Source organism: Pogonomyrmex barbatus, unplaced genomic scaffold, assembly GCF_055798465.1.
Source record: "Pogonomyrmex barbatus isolate J1 unplaced genomic scaffold, ASM5579846v1 scaffold1, whole genome shotgun sequence".
NCBI lineage: Eukaryota > Metazoa > Arthropoda > Insecta > Hymenoptera > Formicidae > Pogonomyrmex > Pogonomyrmex barbatus.
In genome coordinates this window covers 18,425,790-18,444,854 of record NW_028297098.1, presented here as the reverse complement: position 1 = coordinate 18,444,854, position 19,065 = coordinate 18,425,790, and the positions used below count along the sequence as shown (strand labels likewise).

At 42.8% G+C, this 19,065-nt stretch overlaps 2 protein-coding genes across 7 annotated transcripts in view; one reads left to right on the top strand and one right to left on the bottom strand.

The window, feature by feature from the left end:
* Positions 1–19,065, bottom strand: part of LOC148938194 (uncharacterized) — a 153,521-nt gene that overhangs the window by 56,441 nt on the left and 78,015 nt on the right. The window lies entirely within an intron of this gene.
* Positions 6,161–8,606, top strand: LOC105425339 (osteomodulin). The gene is made up of 2 exons (XM_011636061.3): positions 6,161–6,340; positions 6,637–8,606. Exons 1-2 carry the CDS (start codon positions 6,218–6,220, stop codon positions 7,336–7,338), a joined length of 825 nt encoding a protein of 274 aa, XP_011634363.3. The 5' UTR covers positions 6,161–6,217; the 3' UTR covers positions 7,339–8,606.

The following is a 19,065-nucleotide window of genomic DNA, read 5'->3' as shown; positions in this document are numbered from 1 at the left end:
TATCGCGATGTAGCCGCGCGTCGGCGGCTGCAGCAGCGGCGGCGGCGCGGCCGAGTTAAGAAATAAATCAGGGCAACGGTTTGGCATTAATTGAGCCGCATTGTATAACAGCGCGTCGGTGAAATACGCCGCTCCATCGATTTACGATAGATAAAACATACTTTATGGGGATGTTTCCAGGAGGGCAGCTAAGTTGTTTACAGCACTCGCGCGGCGCTTCACGAAGGATGAACGAGGAAAGAGGAAGAAAAAGGCGCACGAAGCGGCGGATCGAGGTAGGGAGTCTCGCGGAACGAAAAGGGTGAAGACGCGGGCGTGAAAAATATCTCGCGTGCGCGATGGCGAACGAACGGAGCGAGGGAGAGAAACGCGGGGATTTTTCCGCGAAGAGCCGACGGCTACGTTTTTAATTTCCTTCCTTCGGTGCGAAAATGCGTTTCACATTTATTACATACGGATTTCCTTGAACTTTAGCTGTTTTACGTAATTTGCTTAAAGAAAAAAAAAAAGAAAAAAAAAAAAGAAAGGAAAATATTCGTACTTTACGATTAGCGTGTCCTCCTCAATTTTAATTCCTTCTCACTGTGCTTCTCATGTTCACTTTTATGTCCACAAATTAAAATTCTTTACCTATTAAATGTGAAATTTGAAACACACATAAATCGCGAAAGTTTCCCATTCTTGCTCCTGTACTCGCGGGTATAAAAAGTGCCGTGTTCGATGGCGCATGTGATCGAAAGAATCCCGGTATTCCTGGATATAAGTTCGACCTAACTCGAACTACGTGGAACTACGCCATTCCGACGTAAATTTCCGTAATTTTACCCACGCGTATTCACGCATACGTCCGTGCGCATACGCACGTATTACAAACAGTTGCAGGGGTATTGCAACGTGTTACAAGTTACGCGATAGACGCGCATGGATGCAGCCACGGCGGTGCGTACCTACGTACGTGCACTTAATGATCCGTGTGCCGCGGGCCCTCCTCGCTACCTCTATCACGTTAAAGCCATATATCAAACGGCTAATTAATGCCGCGCGTAATTACTGCCTATCATAATGCGAGCGAGAGAGTCCGCGGGATGACGCGGGAACGTGAGCACCCCCTTCAACGGAGCAATGAGAGGCATCCTTGCGCAAAAAAAAATGTTCCTCAGGTACACTCCTGCGGCTACTATACACTGTTCTCCAGTAACTTAAAAGTAATACATATATATTAATATATTAATATAATTATATTATTAATATACGTGAGAAAAATATTGGATAAAATATAAAGATAGAAATTAAAAAAATAATAAAAGATACATCTATATATTAATAGAAAATATAAAATATAAAATATTTCTTAATTATATCATTAATATATTAGACACACACGTACACAAAATAATCCTCTTCAAAAAAGATTGCTTAAATTAATAATATTGTGAAAATGTTTCTTATTTACAAAATTTACATTAACAATAACCAATATTCTTAGCAGTTTGTTTAATAATATTTACTTTCATAAACATACATTACCAGTAGCATTATATGATTCTTTTCCTTTCATTTAATCATCCAAACACATTCTTTAAGGAAATAATCTTTTTCGGAGAAATTTTATTTGCACTTTTCGCTTTTCCTTTTACGGACAATACAGTTACAATACTTTTCGTTTCACATAAGTTACACTCACGCAGTTATTTTAGGGCACACAGCGAATTCTCGATCGTGAAGCATCTATCCTCATACTATTCCTCGTCTGAACTATCACTATATACTAGGTTGCCGAATTTTCTCACAAACCGTTATCGCGCCGCCTCGTCATTTTCGTTTTACTCATCGTGCACCATGCGGCACGGTGCCGCCGAAATTCTTAAGCGTTCCTGAACGGTTTTCCAATAATCTATTTTCGTGTAAATGTCTGCGCGACTTTCGGCTTTAATCCCTGGCAATTGCTGGCGACTCGCGAAGTCAGCGCACTATGTCGAACAATATTGAAAAAAAGGTAATAAACGACAAGCAAATAATTATCAAAAACGTATCTATTACGTACGTAATAGATTATTTCTTTTTTCAAGGTAATCGGAGATAATCGAATCGGTTACAAATACATTTTAAACATCTGACTTCCCGGGGGGTTTTGCGAGTTCAAGGATAATTAAAATTCTCACAGCGTGTGCCGGGATCGAATAGGTTCCACCGTTCGAGTTAACGATTGAACGTCGTAATAAAATGCATCCGCGACGCAAATTTCGTCGGATGTCTCTCCTCTCTCCCGTTCTTTTTCGTTCCGTTTCTCTATATCCTCATACGAAACGCACGTGCGTCTGGTGCATGTGCACGTCGACGCAGACACCGTTCGCCGTTCCGCACTGCCAGGATTCGTTTACGACGTCGTATAATCCATACGCCACCGCCGCCGTCGTATCGTTTCGTACGCCGCCGTCGCGTATCAGTTTAACGCGTTACGTTATCCCACCCCCAAGTGCGCGTAAACATTTGCCTGTGTCTGGTGGGCAAAGAACGTGACCTATACCAAGCAAATAAAGCGTCGACGGGACAGGACGACGGGACGCCGCTGATATGCCATTTCGACCTTATCGGTAGCCCGGCAATTCGCCTCCCCTCCACCTGCGCGTTATGATGTAATAAACGTAAAAAATAACATCAAAAGCGAGCCTTTAAATATATCGCTTTATCACGATTACAGGGCACGCGGCTAATGCCTAGCACGCTTTCCGCGCCGACACGCGAATCGTTACGCGAGGGAATATCCGATCTCGGAGAGCGGTAGAAATTTTTTCGAAATACGTTCCGAACTTTTACAACATTATCGACGATATTACGACATTATTGACTGCCGAGATCGTGTATTACGCGAAAACATTTCCCATGATGAAGGAAAATTCGAAAATGTTGCTCAGATCGTATCGGGCGTGATGAAACTTTAATTTCGAAAGTAAGATTTCGATACGAGTGAATGCACATTGATAATCAATAATTAAGCGTAGAAATTACACGACGATGATTAACGCGCGTTATCGGCGCGGATTCCTTGTTCCGGCGTTGCTTATCTTCGCGATTATGCCAACTTTTCCGTGACCCTCGCCGCGACTAATCGAGCGCGACTATCGACCGGGCGTAAAACATCGCGACGTATTCCGATAAATTATGCATTCCGTCTCGTGCGTGCGCGCGTGTTTGCGGAATGGGCGGCGAGTGTATGTCGGTGCCCGGTTGTTCTCCCGCGTTTTATGGAGTTAATACGCGCTTAGTGTAAAGTGTACACGCGGCCCGGTGTAAAAACCGGCAGAAATATTTACACGCAAATTGCGCAGCTTCGCGCTTGAAAGCAACAGGGAGGGTGAGGGGGGTGGGCCTCGCTCCCCTATCGGACCTCTCTGTTTCCCCTCTATCCCTCTGCCCCCTTCCATCGGCTTTTCCATCCCTTCCCCCCTTTCCCTCTGCCCGCCGAACCCCCCCTCGCACCGCTGGACAACTGTTGCTGGTGCATCCATTATTACAGCATTACGATTTGCCGTCGCGCTGAGTATGTGCAGTCTTATGCATGTATGCAAGAGAGTTCGTGCATGCACGTCGCGTTATAGCTTGCATGCTTCCTCTCTCTTCCCCCACGTGTGTATAACGAAGTAACGCCGCCGGGATGGCACGCGTTAACACCTTTCTTCGATGTCGCGATGCGCTTATTATCGGCGTGTTCGCGGCACGTACATACGACATTAGTCTTGTAACGTATTACCCTCAGGATCTCATACTCGGATCGTGGACGAAGAAGCAGACGAAGTGACAACTTTGGAGTACCCCTGTACACATCTCGCGCGTCGACGACGTAAAATTCTGAATTCTAGAGCTACGCTGCACACGCGGAGTTCGCGGCTGATAATCAAGAGCCCGCGGCGCGTCTCGATTGTAATTATGACAGCTTTCCGGTTATTAATCGTAAGATCGCATCTCGACGGAGGTGAACGTACGCGCGCGTCACGCGTTTCGTTATTCGTCGTTAGAGATACTCATTTATGCACGCACGCGCGCACGTCTTTATTCGATCGCATGAGAAATGACAAATGTACGTGTACACGCCGTTACCATACGCATCACATATGTACCATCGTCGAATGGTCTTGTGCGAGCGATCGAAACGACCGACCGACCGACCAACCAACCAACCAACCAATCAACCAACCAACCAACCAACTAACCAACCAACCAGCCAGCCAACCGACCGACCAACCGGCTTTATTATTACGCGGTGGCACCGTGCAATTCGCGCGAGCCGGAGCTTAACGTCCGTAAAGCACGTAGGCATTATCGCGCGAACAAGGGGTTCCTTTAATATTTCGATCAGCGCGCCCGCGAGTTATTATCCTCGCAAATCCCGCCGCGGGCCGGCCCGCGCGCCCGCATGAAGACATTACACGAAAGCGCCAACCCGCCGAAACGTTCGAAACTCCGTAATTACGACTGCTGCAGGGGAAAGAGGCGGCGGGGATGGAGGCGAGAGTCGCGCGTGACAAAGGTAATTGCTCTCGTGTTAATTCTTGCCGAATGTATCGACGGCACGGCATAATTCAACGGGTTTAGTCCCGCGAGAAATATTTAATTCCTAATTTTACACCGGCTCATTATCTAGATCTAGCAAAATCGCACCCGTACAGATTTTGTCTACAGAGATTCGTTTAATCTGAATATATATCTTAAATTCTGACATTTATTTCCTTGTTCTCGCCATCTTTATTTCCTAAATCCTGTCAAATCTTATGATGGAAAAATAGCATTTAAAAAAAAAATGTCTTATGGAAAATATTTTAGAAATTTGAAATATGATTGAAATATTTCATATAAAATTAAACAAGAAATTGTATATAATAAATGCATTAACCGAATTCATAAATATCATGACAAACAATAATTAAACAAATGTCACATAAACAGTGTTATATCGAAGAACATGGAAGTCTTTATGTAACAGTTTTTTCATCCCCTTCATGCTCGATACCTCGGTATTTACGATAACTCGAAGCAAAATGTTCGCGAAATAGAATTTGGGAGGTGGAGGACGCTCTTAGAAGAGAGCAGAAATGGAATCTGATGTCATGGATACATCGCCTCGAGCGATCAATTATCTCTCTCTAAGGCAATGACATCAGCAAAGACACGCCGCTGTTTAAGATGTAGCGATTTTTCTAAACCGCAAATTTGATATGCGCTAACGATTCGCCAAGAGGCTGATCGAAACAAGGGGCTTTATAAAGCACATCAAAGTGCAATCATCGTGATCACTTTCGTACTCGTACGGCAAAACCGGTTTTACGCTCTCGAATCACTTTTATCAAAGACGCGAATGATCACAAATAAACACAAATAAAATCCTCTAATTACCTAATCGAAGAGAATATCTGTTCCCTTATCGTCGTCTGCATATCAAATCTGAACTCATACAGAAACGATTGCACAGGTGCCCTAGGCAATCGCTATCTCTGGCAACTCCTAGCAAGGTAAACCAGGCTTCTGCTAACTTTTGTAATTGATATCCGATATTTCTTCATTTTCTTGTTCTAAAAACAGCCACTAAATAAAATATTCACTTGCAAAACTTAAATAGTTTATATAATATAAACCATATGAAAATTTAATAATTTAAAAAACTACTAATAATGTAACGTATAAATAAACATTTATTATTTAAATAAATTTAAATATAAAAAAGTTAATGTATTAAATATATAAAGAAATTGTAGAAAAATAGAAATAATTTTATTATTTCATATTTATATATCGATAGATATTATCTCGTTATTTATATAAATCACAAAAAATAACAGTTATTTTTACATATTTTAATTCTAAAGTTATAAATTCGTAAAATAGATTTATAAAAACTTTTTTTTTTATATTAATTAAATTTTATATACATACTTGTATCATTGTTTGTTCATCAAAACCGTGAACCGTGAACCGGTTTTCATATAAATAACATAAGTCAACTGCAGATAACACTTGATTATCTGGCGAACGTCGTGTGAATCATTCGCATGTGGAGTTTAATATGCAACATATTTGCATCTGGTTTTAACCGTCGGTACTTCCCTGCTCACTTATTATTTTTCTCCGATATCGCTGATAATGTTCTATACGGCCTTGAGATTGGTTATAAGAAGCGAACTCGAAAATAATCAGATTCAGACTCGCTGAGAAGTTCATCGTGATGAAGCGAATTCTAGAATTGTTCGTCCTCGCAACAATCCTGGCTGCATGTTCGGCTGACTGTCAACCAGGTTTGCATGGACGTCAAAATTGTTACCAGTGCGAAGGTCTCACAAATTTACAGGTATTATACATCGTAATATAAATTTTGAATATTTTTCTAAAATTTTTTCTTTGTCGGAATTTTTCTTTAATTAACACAAATTTTTCTTGGCTTCGCTTTCTAAAATAAATTTGAGCAACACTGAAAATACGTATAAATAGAATATTTCTTCAATTATTAAATTAATAATTATCAGTTTTTAAAGTAATTTTATATATTACGGAGTCTGTTTTTAAATTTTTATATGACTTTATCGGTTAATACATTCATTAATCGTTCGTATCATCATTCGTATTTTCATATGTATTTAATTACAGCCACTCTCACAGTTACCCAAAGGAGTGGTAGGCATCAATATCAAGAACTCGAATATCAAAAAGATACCGACGGATGCATTCTTGATGCATGGCGATTCTCTGGAAGAACTCAATATCACCGGATGTGGCGTGGAGGAGATCGAACCTAATGCGTTTCGGGGTCTCGGCAAACTACGCGTGTTAGGTTTGGTAGACAATAGAATCCGTAAATTGGACTCGTTGTGGATTCAAGATTTGACGAATCTTAAGGCACTCATCGTGTGGCGAAATCGAATCGCCGAAGTCGATACACAATTATATGATTTGTTGCCGAATGTGGAGATCTGGGATATCGCGCATAATGAGATGACCGCTTGTCTGCCCGCCGAATTGCTGAAGAAGCTGACAAAACTCAAACAGATCTATCTCGCTAGTAATCCGTGGTCATATCGGTGTCGCCGTTCGATGACGTGGTATCTCGGTAGCAATCACATCCGTTTTGTTCAAGATTGGGGCAGCAGCGATCTACTGATTGAAGAATGTCTCGCCCATGAGCCGAATGCCGATGTTGACGACAACGCTTTACACAAATGCGTTGATCGCAAAGTCAGTTCTATCGACATACTGCAAACTGTGACCGGATTAAGCGAACAGATCCGAGAACTCTCGAGAAAATTCACCGAATTGGAAACCGAAGTTGCCGCTCTGAAAGACAAATATTAATTCATCGAAGCTTGCGATCTTTTAAATTGTTTGTTAATTGTCGTAATTATATTAATATATAATATTTTCCAATGATAAATTTTGTCGTGACATATAAAAATTCAATATTGTTCAAATTTAATACATCAAATTAATTTTAATATACTAATATTGAATAGTTAATCAAGTTAATAATAGTTATGATTCGAATACAGTTGTAAGCTAAAGTATAATAGTAGCTTAAAATTTTTCACAAGTTTTGATAAATCGATAAGCTCATCTGTCCCAAATGTAATTCTATTTCAAAACATTATGACCGTTCAAAAAGATAGCGCTGAGATGACAAGCAATATGATTAAGTGGAAACTACAGAAAAATTTTTGAGATTACCAAACGGTTCAAAATAAATAAATAAAGGTTCAAAATAAATGTTTCGATTCTAAATTTTCACGTGTAAGAGATTATCGACGATGCGATTATTCGTGTTTGAAGCGATCGAAATATTATACAGCGATGCATTGTGTAACAAGAGTGCCTACTTTGATATTCAGTCGTATCATTTATAATAAATACGTATGTCGAATTTCAAATAAGTTTTTCCAAAGAGCAAAAGTCTCTTTCTCTTCGCTCAGAACGTTTTTTTTATATTTGCTTTTGTAACCAATGAAAAATATCTATAAATCTTGCATGTGTCTATACCCTTTCTCTTCTCTCTCGATCAAACGGTTCGCAAAATCGCTATTCTCTCTATCGATCCATGAGGCATTCGTAGATCACAGCAGCGTGTCGCTTGCAAGCGTATTAAATCATCCCGCGCGTCTGCGGAACTCCGGTTCTCCCCGCAACGGGACAAGAACGTTCCGGTACCGGTTCAGTCGCCATTCATCAGTGTCGATCAAAAAATGCGTATCGCGCGCACGCGTATAGTAGATTGCACCCGTACATTCGTAAGAGATCTTTAGGGTGGTTTCCGCGATCATTAATAATGTCGAGACGGCGAGAGAAACGGAAGGAGCGCTGGTGAAAGAAAGTTTATAGTAGTCCACTGGCATAATCATAATCGAAAAAGCAGCTGTTTTGTTATAATATTATTCTACTGTTGTTTTGCATTATATCCTGTGTATAGAAAACGTGCAGAATATATTTCGATACTAGCAAGAGAAATTTAACACAATGCGGATGCATTATAGATTGCATTTAATGCGCTTATCACACCTTTGTTAAAATTTGTGATATAATAAAATAAATTTGAAGATTTGAGGACAATTAATAAAATTAAAATAAACGAAGATTTTTTTTTTTGAAAAATTGAATTTGAATACTGAAAGGCTAAAAGATTATTTCGAGAAATCCCAGAAAGAAAATCAATGATATCTGAAAACAGTTTTTTCCGAATTATAATAAAATAAAGAAATATCCAAAAAAATTCAGTAGATATAACATGCATTAAAACTATATACATATTATATAGTAATCAGATATAATTTTTTCCAGAATATATCATAAATGTAATTGTGAGTGAATTATTTTACCTTAGTTGCCCAAAAATACAAATAATCGTATGAAAATAAGACAACATTTACTACTTCTAAAGTTTTTTTCGGGTTAGACTAAGGCTTTTTATTACTATTGCTATTGCGTATTGTAAAGCTGAATAGCAAACATGGATTTCCATAGGCGTTGACTAGTGATGTGGAATAAATCGGTTTATTCAGTCGTTTTATCGTGTGATCTATGACAGATTTCACGGTGATCGACGCGATTCGTAAAGTCGACGCCGTACAAATACACACACACACACACACACACACACACACACACACACACACACACACACACAACGCACAGTAGCTATGTGGAAAGGACATTGTTCCACCTACTGTGCGCGAGGAAACTACCAGTTCTCCGTGATTTATGGAGAGGGTGCCCGCTGTTCGTACCGCCGCGCCGCATCCTCGAGGTCCTCCTCTTCATCGTCGTCTTCGTCTTCGAACTCCGGTCCCTCCGTCGCAATTTCACCGTCAGGCATTCTCCGTATGCAGGGATTGCTCCAGTTCCCACGTGGCGAGAGAGGGCCACGTTCCTTCTCTCCCGTCTCTCTATCTCGCTTTCCGTTTGCCTCGCCGAGTTCGCCCGCCCGCCCGCCCGCCCGTCCGCCCCGCCACGTCGCGCCGCACCACGCCGATGCCACGCCGAGTCATACCGCACGCTACGCGCGGTTATCTATGCGCTGCGCTGCACATGCATTCCCTGGTACGCACGCCGCGCCGGTACCTACCGATGCTGCACGCGGTGCATTAACATCGCCAGTTGCAACCCGGAAATCCGAACGTAACACGGGCCCCGATGAAGCTCCACGTACCGCCGAGGTACCGCGTACCGCCCGTTGATCTCGGCGAAAGCAAGCTCGGCGATGCAAGACGCCGACAGACCTCTCTTGAGGTCTTCTCGAAATTAACAATGCCGCGAACGACGATAGTTGCTCGAATCCGCATCGCGCATTCGAATTACGATTCGAGTCGGAGTATTAAAAATTATAGAAAATAAATTGTATCTTGTATTATCTTGTTTATTTTCTCGCGTCACACATTGTAAGGCGATCCTCTTCCTTCGTTCCAATACGCTCTAACATCAAACTGAGCTTTTCAAACTGGGCTTTATCCTACCGACGATGTAGCATGCCATTGGCAGGATGGTCAAATCATCGTGCACGGGAAAGAACATAAAAATCAAGAGAATCCGGACGAACGGTACGTCGTCGATACACCACGGTTCACCTGTCCGCCGAGCTTCGCTAGTACAACGTCCTTTTGTTCGAGTACAAAAAAAAAAGAGGAAAAGAGAGGAGAATGACTATGCCTAAGATGAAAGCACCGAGGCGAGCCTCGCGGCCGGCTGGATCCCCGCCAAATAATATACCGGCGCCCTATCCACGCCTCCCTCGCGCAACTACCCTCCTCCTCCACCAACGAGGCAGCAGCCGTGTTACTATCGGCTATACGAACCCCGTTGGCCCGCCGGGGTACTTTTATATTTATTACGAGGACACGACAGAAAACGCAGGAAAGGCAGAGATTGCTAACTAACAGAAACAGAAAAGATAGATAGATAGAGAGAGAGAGAGAGAGAGAGAGAGAGAGAGAGAGAGAGAGACACACGTTGTTGTTACGTGGCGTATAATTGAAAAGAAAGCCAAATGATTCAGCCTATATTTCGGCTTTTGTCATATCGCAACACGGTAAGCCTCTTCATCGTTATTTTTCTCACGAGGAACGCTTACACCGATCTTTCTCGTGTGTCGCTATCCGTAGGATTTTGTCGACGTACTTGTATTCCCATTTGTAACTGTCACCGATCGAGTGCCTACTCATTGAGAGAGCGATACAAACGACTCGAAATCACATTAAAATTATCATGATTATTCTCGACACTTACTTCGTTTATATTCAAAAAAAGTTATTCTTTTTTAGCGATTTCTTAACGTTTATTAATATTCTAATTCTTGACAGAACGTTGCGTAAAATGGCAATAATGATGAATTATATAAATTACTCTAAATACTCTAAATACTCTAAAAATTATATCAGTTTTTTTATGTAGTTGTAATTACAACATGTAATATTTTCAATTGTATAAGGCATTGTCGATACGGATAATGTATATTGATGTTTGATTATCAGATTTTTATAAAATGAAGAAACAGAAAGAGAAAGGTAGAATAAAGATAAAATAAATATTATAAACTTTTCCTGAAAAAAATCAGATTTTGGGAAGCATGTAGTAACACAGTCTCATAATTTTTATAAATCTTCGTTGACGTATGTGTTTTTTCAACTTTATAAACAATTAATTTTCTTTCCTGTATTTTTCTATATTATAATTATGTCATTATTAAACAAATATACGTATTGTAATACATAATAACAACTTACTTGTGTATACAAACAAGTGCAATAATAAAGTAATAAACAACGGCTTTTCAGAAGAGAATAAACAAGAGAAATCGTTACTATTAAAACACGCGAACGGGAAGGTACGGACGAATTTGGGAAACGACGATTACAGCTTTTCGCAATTTCTCGTCGCTTTTTTTTTCGCGCCATCCGCTCCCTTTTTCCGCCTTCGTGTAACGAAATGTAAAAAGAAGAGAGAGAAGGGGAGAGGAAAAAAAGAACGGGGAAGAAAGTAGTTCGCGGCGTGCACGAGCCGGCTCTCTCTCGCGTGTAGCCGAGTTAAACCGACGCGGCGGTGATTGATGACGCTTCGGTGTAACGATCGCCTCTGCACCCGCGAACGTGGCGCCGGGTTAGGCTCCACCGGGAGACACGAACGAGAGAGAAAGAGAACCGGGATGGAAAGGGAATGGGAAAGAGTGGAAAGAGGCAAAGCAAGTGAGACAGATAGGACGTAGGAACGGACGAAGCTCCTCGTTATCCTTGATTTTACAGGAATTAAAGGGCCGATTACGCGCGACCGCCACACCCGCGATTAAGATGGGCGCGGATTAAAATCGCGTCGCGATTGCCGCGCCGATTTTACATCTGACCGAACGTTCGCTAAGTTCGCAAGCGTCACCAATGTATTTCAGTTAACTCGGAATCTTCTAACGCTAACTCAAGATGATAAGCTATTAACATTAACGTCATGTTCCATTGCATTAGGCGCTTGGCGATTAGCGTACGTCGCTATTTCTATATTATTTGCTTTTATCGTCGAGACCAATAAAAAGCGAGAGCAAATGATGGAAACTTGAAGTGACATCGTTTTCGAAGTTGATGGAAATTTATTTATCGACATGACGCATATCAAAATTTTATCGAGTAGTTGAGCCTGAGATATAGTCGACTGCAGTTTTCCGAGTAAAATATTTAATTATTGATTTCCAAAAAAAAAAAATATCAATCTAAAATAAATAGTACAAATCATGTCGTTATATTACAGATTGCATTATAAAGATTCTGAATACAACAAGAAATCGAAGCAACACTTACGATTCTTAAGACGGTGATAAATTTATGGTAAAATTGAAAAATTTATTACGGCAAATAATCAGGAAGGGAGAGCGAGAGGGTGAAACGGCGGACAAGAATTTCGACGGCTGAGAAATTTATCGCCCGTTCCACCGAATTCGTCGGAGAAGCCGTCATTCGGGCTGTTAACTGTCCTGCTGATAATGGGAAACGTCTGAAGACAGTCTGGTAGATACGTATATATATATATGTATACATGTGCTTTTATATATATATATATATATATATATATATATATATATACATATATATAAGGCAAGACAGTGACGGCTTCTCAAGAGAGGACACGACCGGGTCGCTAGTAACTAAAGCCATTAATCGCCCGCCATACTGCCTACCTCGTCCAGTCATCCCTCCTTGGCGGTTCCGCCACCCGTCTGAGCATCCACTTGCAGTATCCCCATCCCTATCGCTTTCCCCCCAACCACCTTCTCGTGCTCCATCTCGCATTGAGTAGCAGCCACCGTGGGCCTTGAGCTCGTCAAGTCGCCAGCTTGGAAATTGCTTTCCTCATTTATAACCGGGCCACTGTCCGACCCTTGTTCGCCATGCCCCTTTTCTCCGCGATCCTCTCCCTCCCCTTCTCTCCGTCAACCTCATCCCCGAATGTTCTTCCTTCCGCCTTCGCGCGTCTCTTCGTCTTTATATATCGGCTCCTTTCTCGCTATCTCGCTCGTCCTCATCGGATATCGACCCCGTAATAATCTATATAGTTTTTCAATACTCCGCCTCCCTCTCCCTCTTGCGACTCGACCGATTTTTTATTATGTTCCTGGTTCAAGTCATTGATGGGTGGTGGTCACGCGGTGAAGTATCTTGCTTTGATAGAAGAAGAGAAATTATGATCCATGATAAGAGATTACATAAAGCAAAGCGACTATTTTAATGCAGATTTCTATTATATAATTATTTGATTTTTTTTACGTATTACACAACTTCTTTTCGCTGTCATATAATTTTCGTCAACTTCAAAACATTTCTTGCAATCTGATAAATAAGATCAGAAAACGATTTCTTATTTTTCAAAATATCCATCAGATATATCCATCTGGAGAACGCGATTCTGTTTGACAACAGCCGGCGGTTTGCAAAACAGGACGAAGCTAAACGACGATCTTAAACTATCTCGAGTGGAAAAAATTTCAGATATCAAAAAGAGGGTGAGATCCTCAAAAGATAAAACATGCACGTGAAATATTTCCAGTCCTTCCGTTTCTTCGGTGCTCAACCCTAAAAATAAGTTTAGCTTGAGATTACACTTCGTCCGTGCGCAGTCGCGATTATCCAAAGCCTCGTGTCTACCTAATGGACTTAGGTTAACTTGGTAAACAGGATTAAGATTTCAAGCGGGCCGATATGATCTTTCCTTAAGAACTCAATTACCTGCTCCCGGTTAAGGGGCAGACACAAACGGGAGAAAGCTCACATGCGACGCGACACAGGCAACCAGATTATAGAACGTTACATTAGACGACGGATTAAACGCGCGCACCAAGCTACAATCAGCCGCATCAAAATTACAGAAGATCTACGGCCGATCCCGATAAAAGCGTCGTCTTCTCCGCGTCCTCTTTCACCGCCTCTTAGTGTGCCTCATTTGCATCACTCCATTTGCATCGGGCATCGTGAGGTTCGCGAGTAAACATCCGCATCAAAGTCCCACGATCCCTTTCCCTAAATCCTATCGTCCTATTCGGAATATCATTTCCGAGTAGTCGACTGCGAGGGCCGAGGAATATTAACTCGTCGACGATTAAAGTGTCTGATTTAGTTGTATTTCACAAAATGCTCTTAGAAAACGAAAAAGTTAAGTTTATTTCTCTATATATATATATATAAAGAATATATAAAATATATTTCTCTGTATAAAAATTAAAATAATTAGGAATTAATAAAATAATTATAAAAATAATAAAATGAACAAACGTGGTGTTTTAAAATGTGTTAATACCGAGCGGAAAATACTTTATCGCAAAGTTCCTCTTAATGCATATTATATTAGTCAAGCTCTTCGGCGAATTAAAGCACGCAGCTGTACGCATGAGTCAGACACGAAATAAAAGAAACGAACGAGGAAATCTCGCCGAAGAACGCGTTCTCGGCATTGCATCGTGTTACGTGTCTCGGCCTCGAACGGAGAGCGGAACGAAGGCGGATGCTGACAGAGAGACCTATGGAGGAGAGCACCGAGAGCAGCGGGCGAGTAAAAAGGATTGGACGGCGAGTTGCGGGCAATTATGCGCGCTCTCGGTATTCCGCAATTACGCGGCATCGGCGATTCCAGCGAAGTGAGGCTTCCAGCCTAAGTGCAAAGAGGATGCTCCACGAGGTATCATCCGCGAGGCGCGAAAGAAAGACGTTTTGCTCGAGTAGCGCCATTCGAACGGCGGGTAAAGCACGATATCGCGATATCGCGCTCAAAGTATGTCATAGTCGATGTTGCAGAACTTACTTTTGCACATGTACCACTTGAATTATTAATTTATATAAATATAAATGTTTTATGATGACATGCTAAAGATTGTGAGGAAAAAAGAATAAAAAGCTGCAAATTAAGCTTTTATAAAGTGATTAATTATCATCATCAGGTATAAACATTTCTTCATAAATATATGCTTTAATACAAAACAGAAGGAAAGAGAAAAGGAAACATAATGAAGAGAAGCAACGAGAGAGGTTGACTGTTTCAATAGAATCTGTGTAGTTGGATCATTGATCTGGATCCAGGAAGTGGATGAAGAACGACATACGACGAAGTAGCAAAGGCGAGTCGCGCACGCATCGTCAAGAAGAAAGTCAAATCAGCCTTGAAAGAAGAAGTCTGGCGCCGAGGAAAATAGCATCTACGTTCTCTTTGGAAATTGACAATTCAGGAGACGCAAGTTGCAAAGACAGGAGAAAGAGTAAAGAGGTTGGGAAAAAGGAGGTAAGAGAGGAAGATTGACCGGGTAGCTTCTGTCGGACGATCAAAGGGAGAGGGTAGGTAGCCCGAAGGGAGCTAGTATTTATGCCGCTCGCAAATCGAAAGCGCGAATCGAAACTGCTCCGACGGTGCGATGTCGTCGATCGAGCGTAGACGAAGAGCGACGCTTTTCGAATCGAGGAGAGAGAAACGAATCGAACAAGGGAACAGCCGCGACGATCGTCGACTACGAGAGCGCGAAGTCAAGCGAAGATAGACAAAGGATCGCCAAGTCGCGCAGTTAGGCTGCAGAGGGTGAGCCGAGGGGAGGGGTGAGGCTGATGGGGAAGAAGAAGAGGGACGAAGTCGAAGAAGATACTATCGACACCTCTCGGAAATCGACGTGCCGCGGCACGGAACGAAGGCGCAAAGAGGATGAGAACGAGGGATGAGCAGGCTGAAAGAGAAAGACAAATTGACGGAACGAGTGGCCGGCTTGAGCGGAATGGAAGAGAAAGAAGGACGAGGGAGGCTGCTATTTACGCTTCGCAGAAGTCGCCGACTAAGAGGGCTCGCCCCCTCGAAGCGAAGAACTATGAGAAAAGAAGGACAAAGAGAAAACGAAGAACTCGAGGGAGGAGAGAAATCGAACTAACCGCGTATCACACGGCGAGAGCAAAATCAATCGGAAACTACTATAATGCTCTTCAGAATTCGATATAAAATGGACATAAATATAAAACACGGCAGAGCTTAAGTAATCTACAACTAGATCTTGTCAAAGAGATACGACGGGATTGGCAAAACTGTTTGTGAGAAAAAAAAATTAAATGTTTGTAATATGAAATAATTCTTTAAACATTGACCAAAAAATATTTACGATAACATAAATTGCTCGATGACCAAAGATTTATCTAATTAAATTAAAATTGAAGACAGAATCCGAGTTGCGATATCACATATCATTGAAACAAAAAAATAGGAGAATTGAATGGCAAAAAACTATCTGTGCTATGCTTCAAAGGAGATAGAATGTAAGCAAACACAGACATTGACAAAAAGCAGAGGTATAAAGATAGGCGAAGTTACGTTAGAATTTGAGACGCAGGCGCTTGATTAAACGCGGGAACGGCGTGTGATAAACGAGCCAACGAGGCAGCCGGGCAGACAGATAGAAGGAAAAAGGAAGAGAGATAGTGAGAGATAAAGAGAGAGAGAGAGAGAGAGAGAGAGAGAGAGAGAGAGAGAGAGAGACATGTCGACGCAACCACACTTCGTGAAGAGCGACCGAGTCTGAAGACTACGAGAGGTAGAAGATGAAGAGAAGGGAATCTGTAGAGAAAGAGAGACAGAAGCGAGAGGTTGCTATCTACGAGAACGCATATGTACTACATCGCGCGCCTCCGAGGCATAGATTGCAGCTTACGAGGAAAGAGCGCGGGAAATGATGAAGAGTAGATGCAGAGAGAACGTAAGAAGGGAGGAGAGGGAGAGAGAGAGAGAAAGAAAGAGACAAAGCGCGAAAAGAAAGAGGAGATGCGCGCAAGAGGGAAGAAAAAGAGGAGAAAAAGAGATTAAGCGGGGCGATGGGGAAAGAAAGAGATTCCAGCCCGATAGTACACACCGTGTACGAACCCCTCCGCCCTTTCTCTCCACGTCTCTCCCTCTCTCCTTTTACCGTCACGGCACACACACACACACGTACACACACACACACACACACACACACACACACACACACACACACATTTCTCCGGAATGAACCAGATTATTGGCTGAACCCTGACCGTGGAATTACGTATTCGGTAAAAAGTTCTCTCGCGAGGAGAGCCGGGACAGAGAAAGTATGCGGGATAGAGACAGAGACGAAGGATGCGTGCACGCTGGTTTGCCCCGCCAAAGCCTCTCGCCTCTGTCCCCCCCCCCCCCTCGAACCCTTCATGACTCCCTCTTCTCCCTCTTTTCCTTGTATATGTGCCTCGCGAAGATTTCTCGTGGATGTACGTGAGTGTGCGTGGATGTGGGTGAGCGTCCTGAGAGCTAAGGTGAAACCCGTAGCTGGGGTTGTTGAGGTAGGGAGGATCCGGGTCACAGATCAGCGGGGCCCGCGTGAGCCAGCGCCAGGGAAGCCGCCGTCGCGGCGGCTGCGGAGGGGCCCTGGGTCTCATCGAGTGCGCGTATCGCGAGCAAAACTCGCGCTCGGTACACTCGACTATCTCTGCCCGCCTGCATGTCCTACCTACGTTCCTTCATTCGTTCGTTCGTTCGTTCCTTCGTTCTCCACCGCTCACTTCTCGCCTTCTCTCTTTCGCCGGATCATCTCGAGTTCTTCTTTCCTTCTCAAGAACATTTCTGTCTCCCTCTTTTCATGATCGTCCTACCTTTTCTCTCGCTCCATGCTATCCCTCGCCTATCGTGCGTGCACGGCTTTTCTATCCTCTTTCATTGTTCGAACTCTATGCTTTCTACCACATTCCGCTCTGTCCTCTCTTCTAGCTTCTTTTCCTCCTTCTCCTCCTTCTCCACCTCCTCCTAGTTTCTCCTCTCTATTTTCTTCTCATCCCGCCGTTCGTTCCTCGCTCCCAATCCGCTCGCTGCCTACCTACCTGACTACCTAGTACTCGGTACCGGGTACTCAGTACTCGGTACCCGGTACCCGGTATATAGCTCGACCACCACGAGCGGCGAACACACCGCGGCGAACACACCGCGGCGAAACGACGCCACCCTGAGGCCACCGCGTTCGTTCCCTTCGTTCTTGTTCGTCCTCTCCTTCTCCCGCGGGCCGGCTGGGGGATCCTTCGTCTCTTCGTCTCGGTTTCTAGAAGAAGAAATGCATCGGGCCGAGACACATCGTGAGCTCACGCACTCTACCTCCTCTCCTTCTACTTCATCCTCTTTCTATTTCTGCTTCTCTTCCTCACATCTTTCGCTCCTTCTGCCTTCGTGCCATCGTCTTCTCACAGCCTTGTTACGAGAATCCTCCTCCTCGCATCCGTCTATCCGCCCCTCTCCTCGAAGAGCAGGCCCGTAAACGGACGTGCCTCTTTGTCCAAATGATCCATGATGATCCTTTTTGTCGGAATTACTCGTAATCATCGAGGCGACACCTCGAGCTGCCGGTGGGATCTTGACATATGTCGAAATCGCGTGTCATCATTTGCATTTACAATTTCTCACTTGTAAATTTTCATCATATATTTCCTACAGTAATTATAAGTAAATCATGTCATATTGAGTTTTTTTTATATAATAAAATTTTTACAATCTATTAAATCTTTCTTCGAAAAATATGATCAAATTACATTATCGTTATCATTTTATTCCAATTTCAATTTTATCTTCCAAATTCCAGTAACAATTCGTGAACAGCTCTGGTACTCGATTAAAAATATGAATTCGCGAGTAACGTTATTTTAAGATTAATTTTTCGCCAACTACCGATCGCCAAGTACTGATCTCATATCAGAAATTGCGTAGTTCCTTTTGCGCGAAATGTGCGATCAAAAACTGGAACAGATACACATTTACCGTAGTGTCTGTTTTCCCACGGATCAGCCGGATAGTAGTGCCGAACGTAAAGCGAACGTCTGCACGGAAGATTTTTGATCGAGGTATGGTATGCGCGGCGCGTTAATTGGATTGCTATATTAAAAGGTCCGCGCACGCAAATACGCACGTATATTAATTTCCGCGGTGTGTGAGCTCGCGCGAACGCGAACGCGAACGTTCGTTCTAGCGCTCCGCCGGCTTCGCTCGCCGGCTGGAAATGCGAGCGGACCCCTGACCTTTCGCGATATACCCGTTACGCCGTGC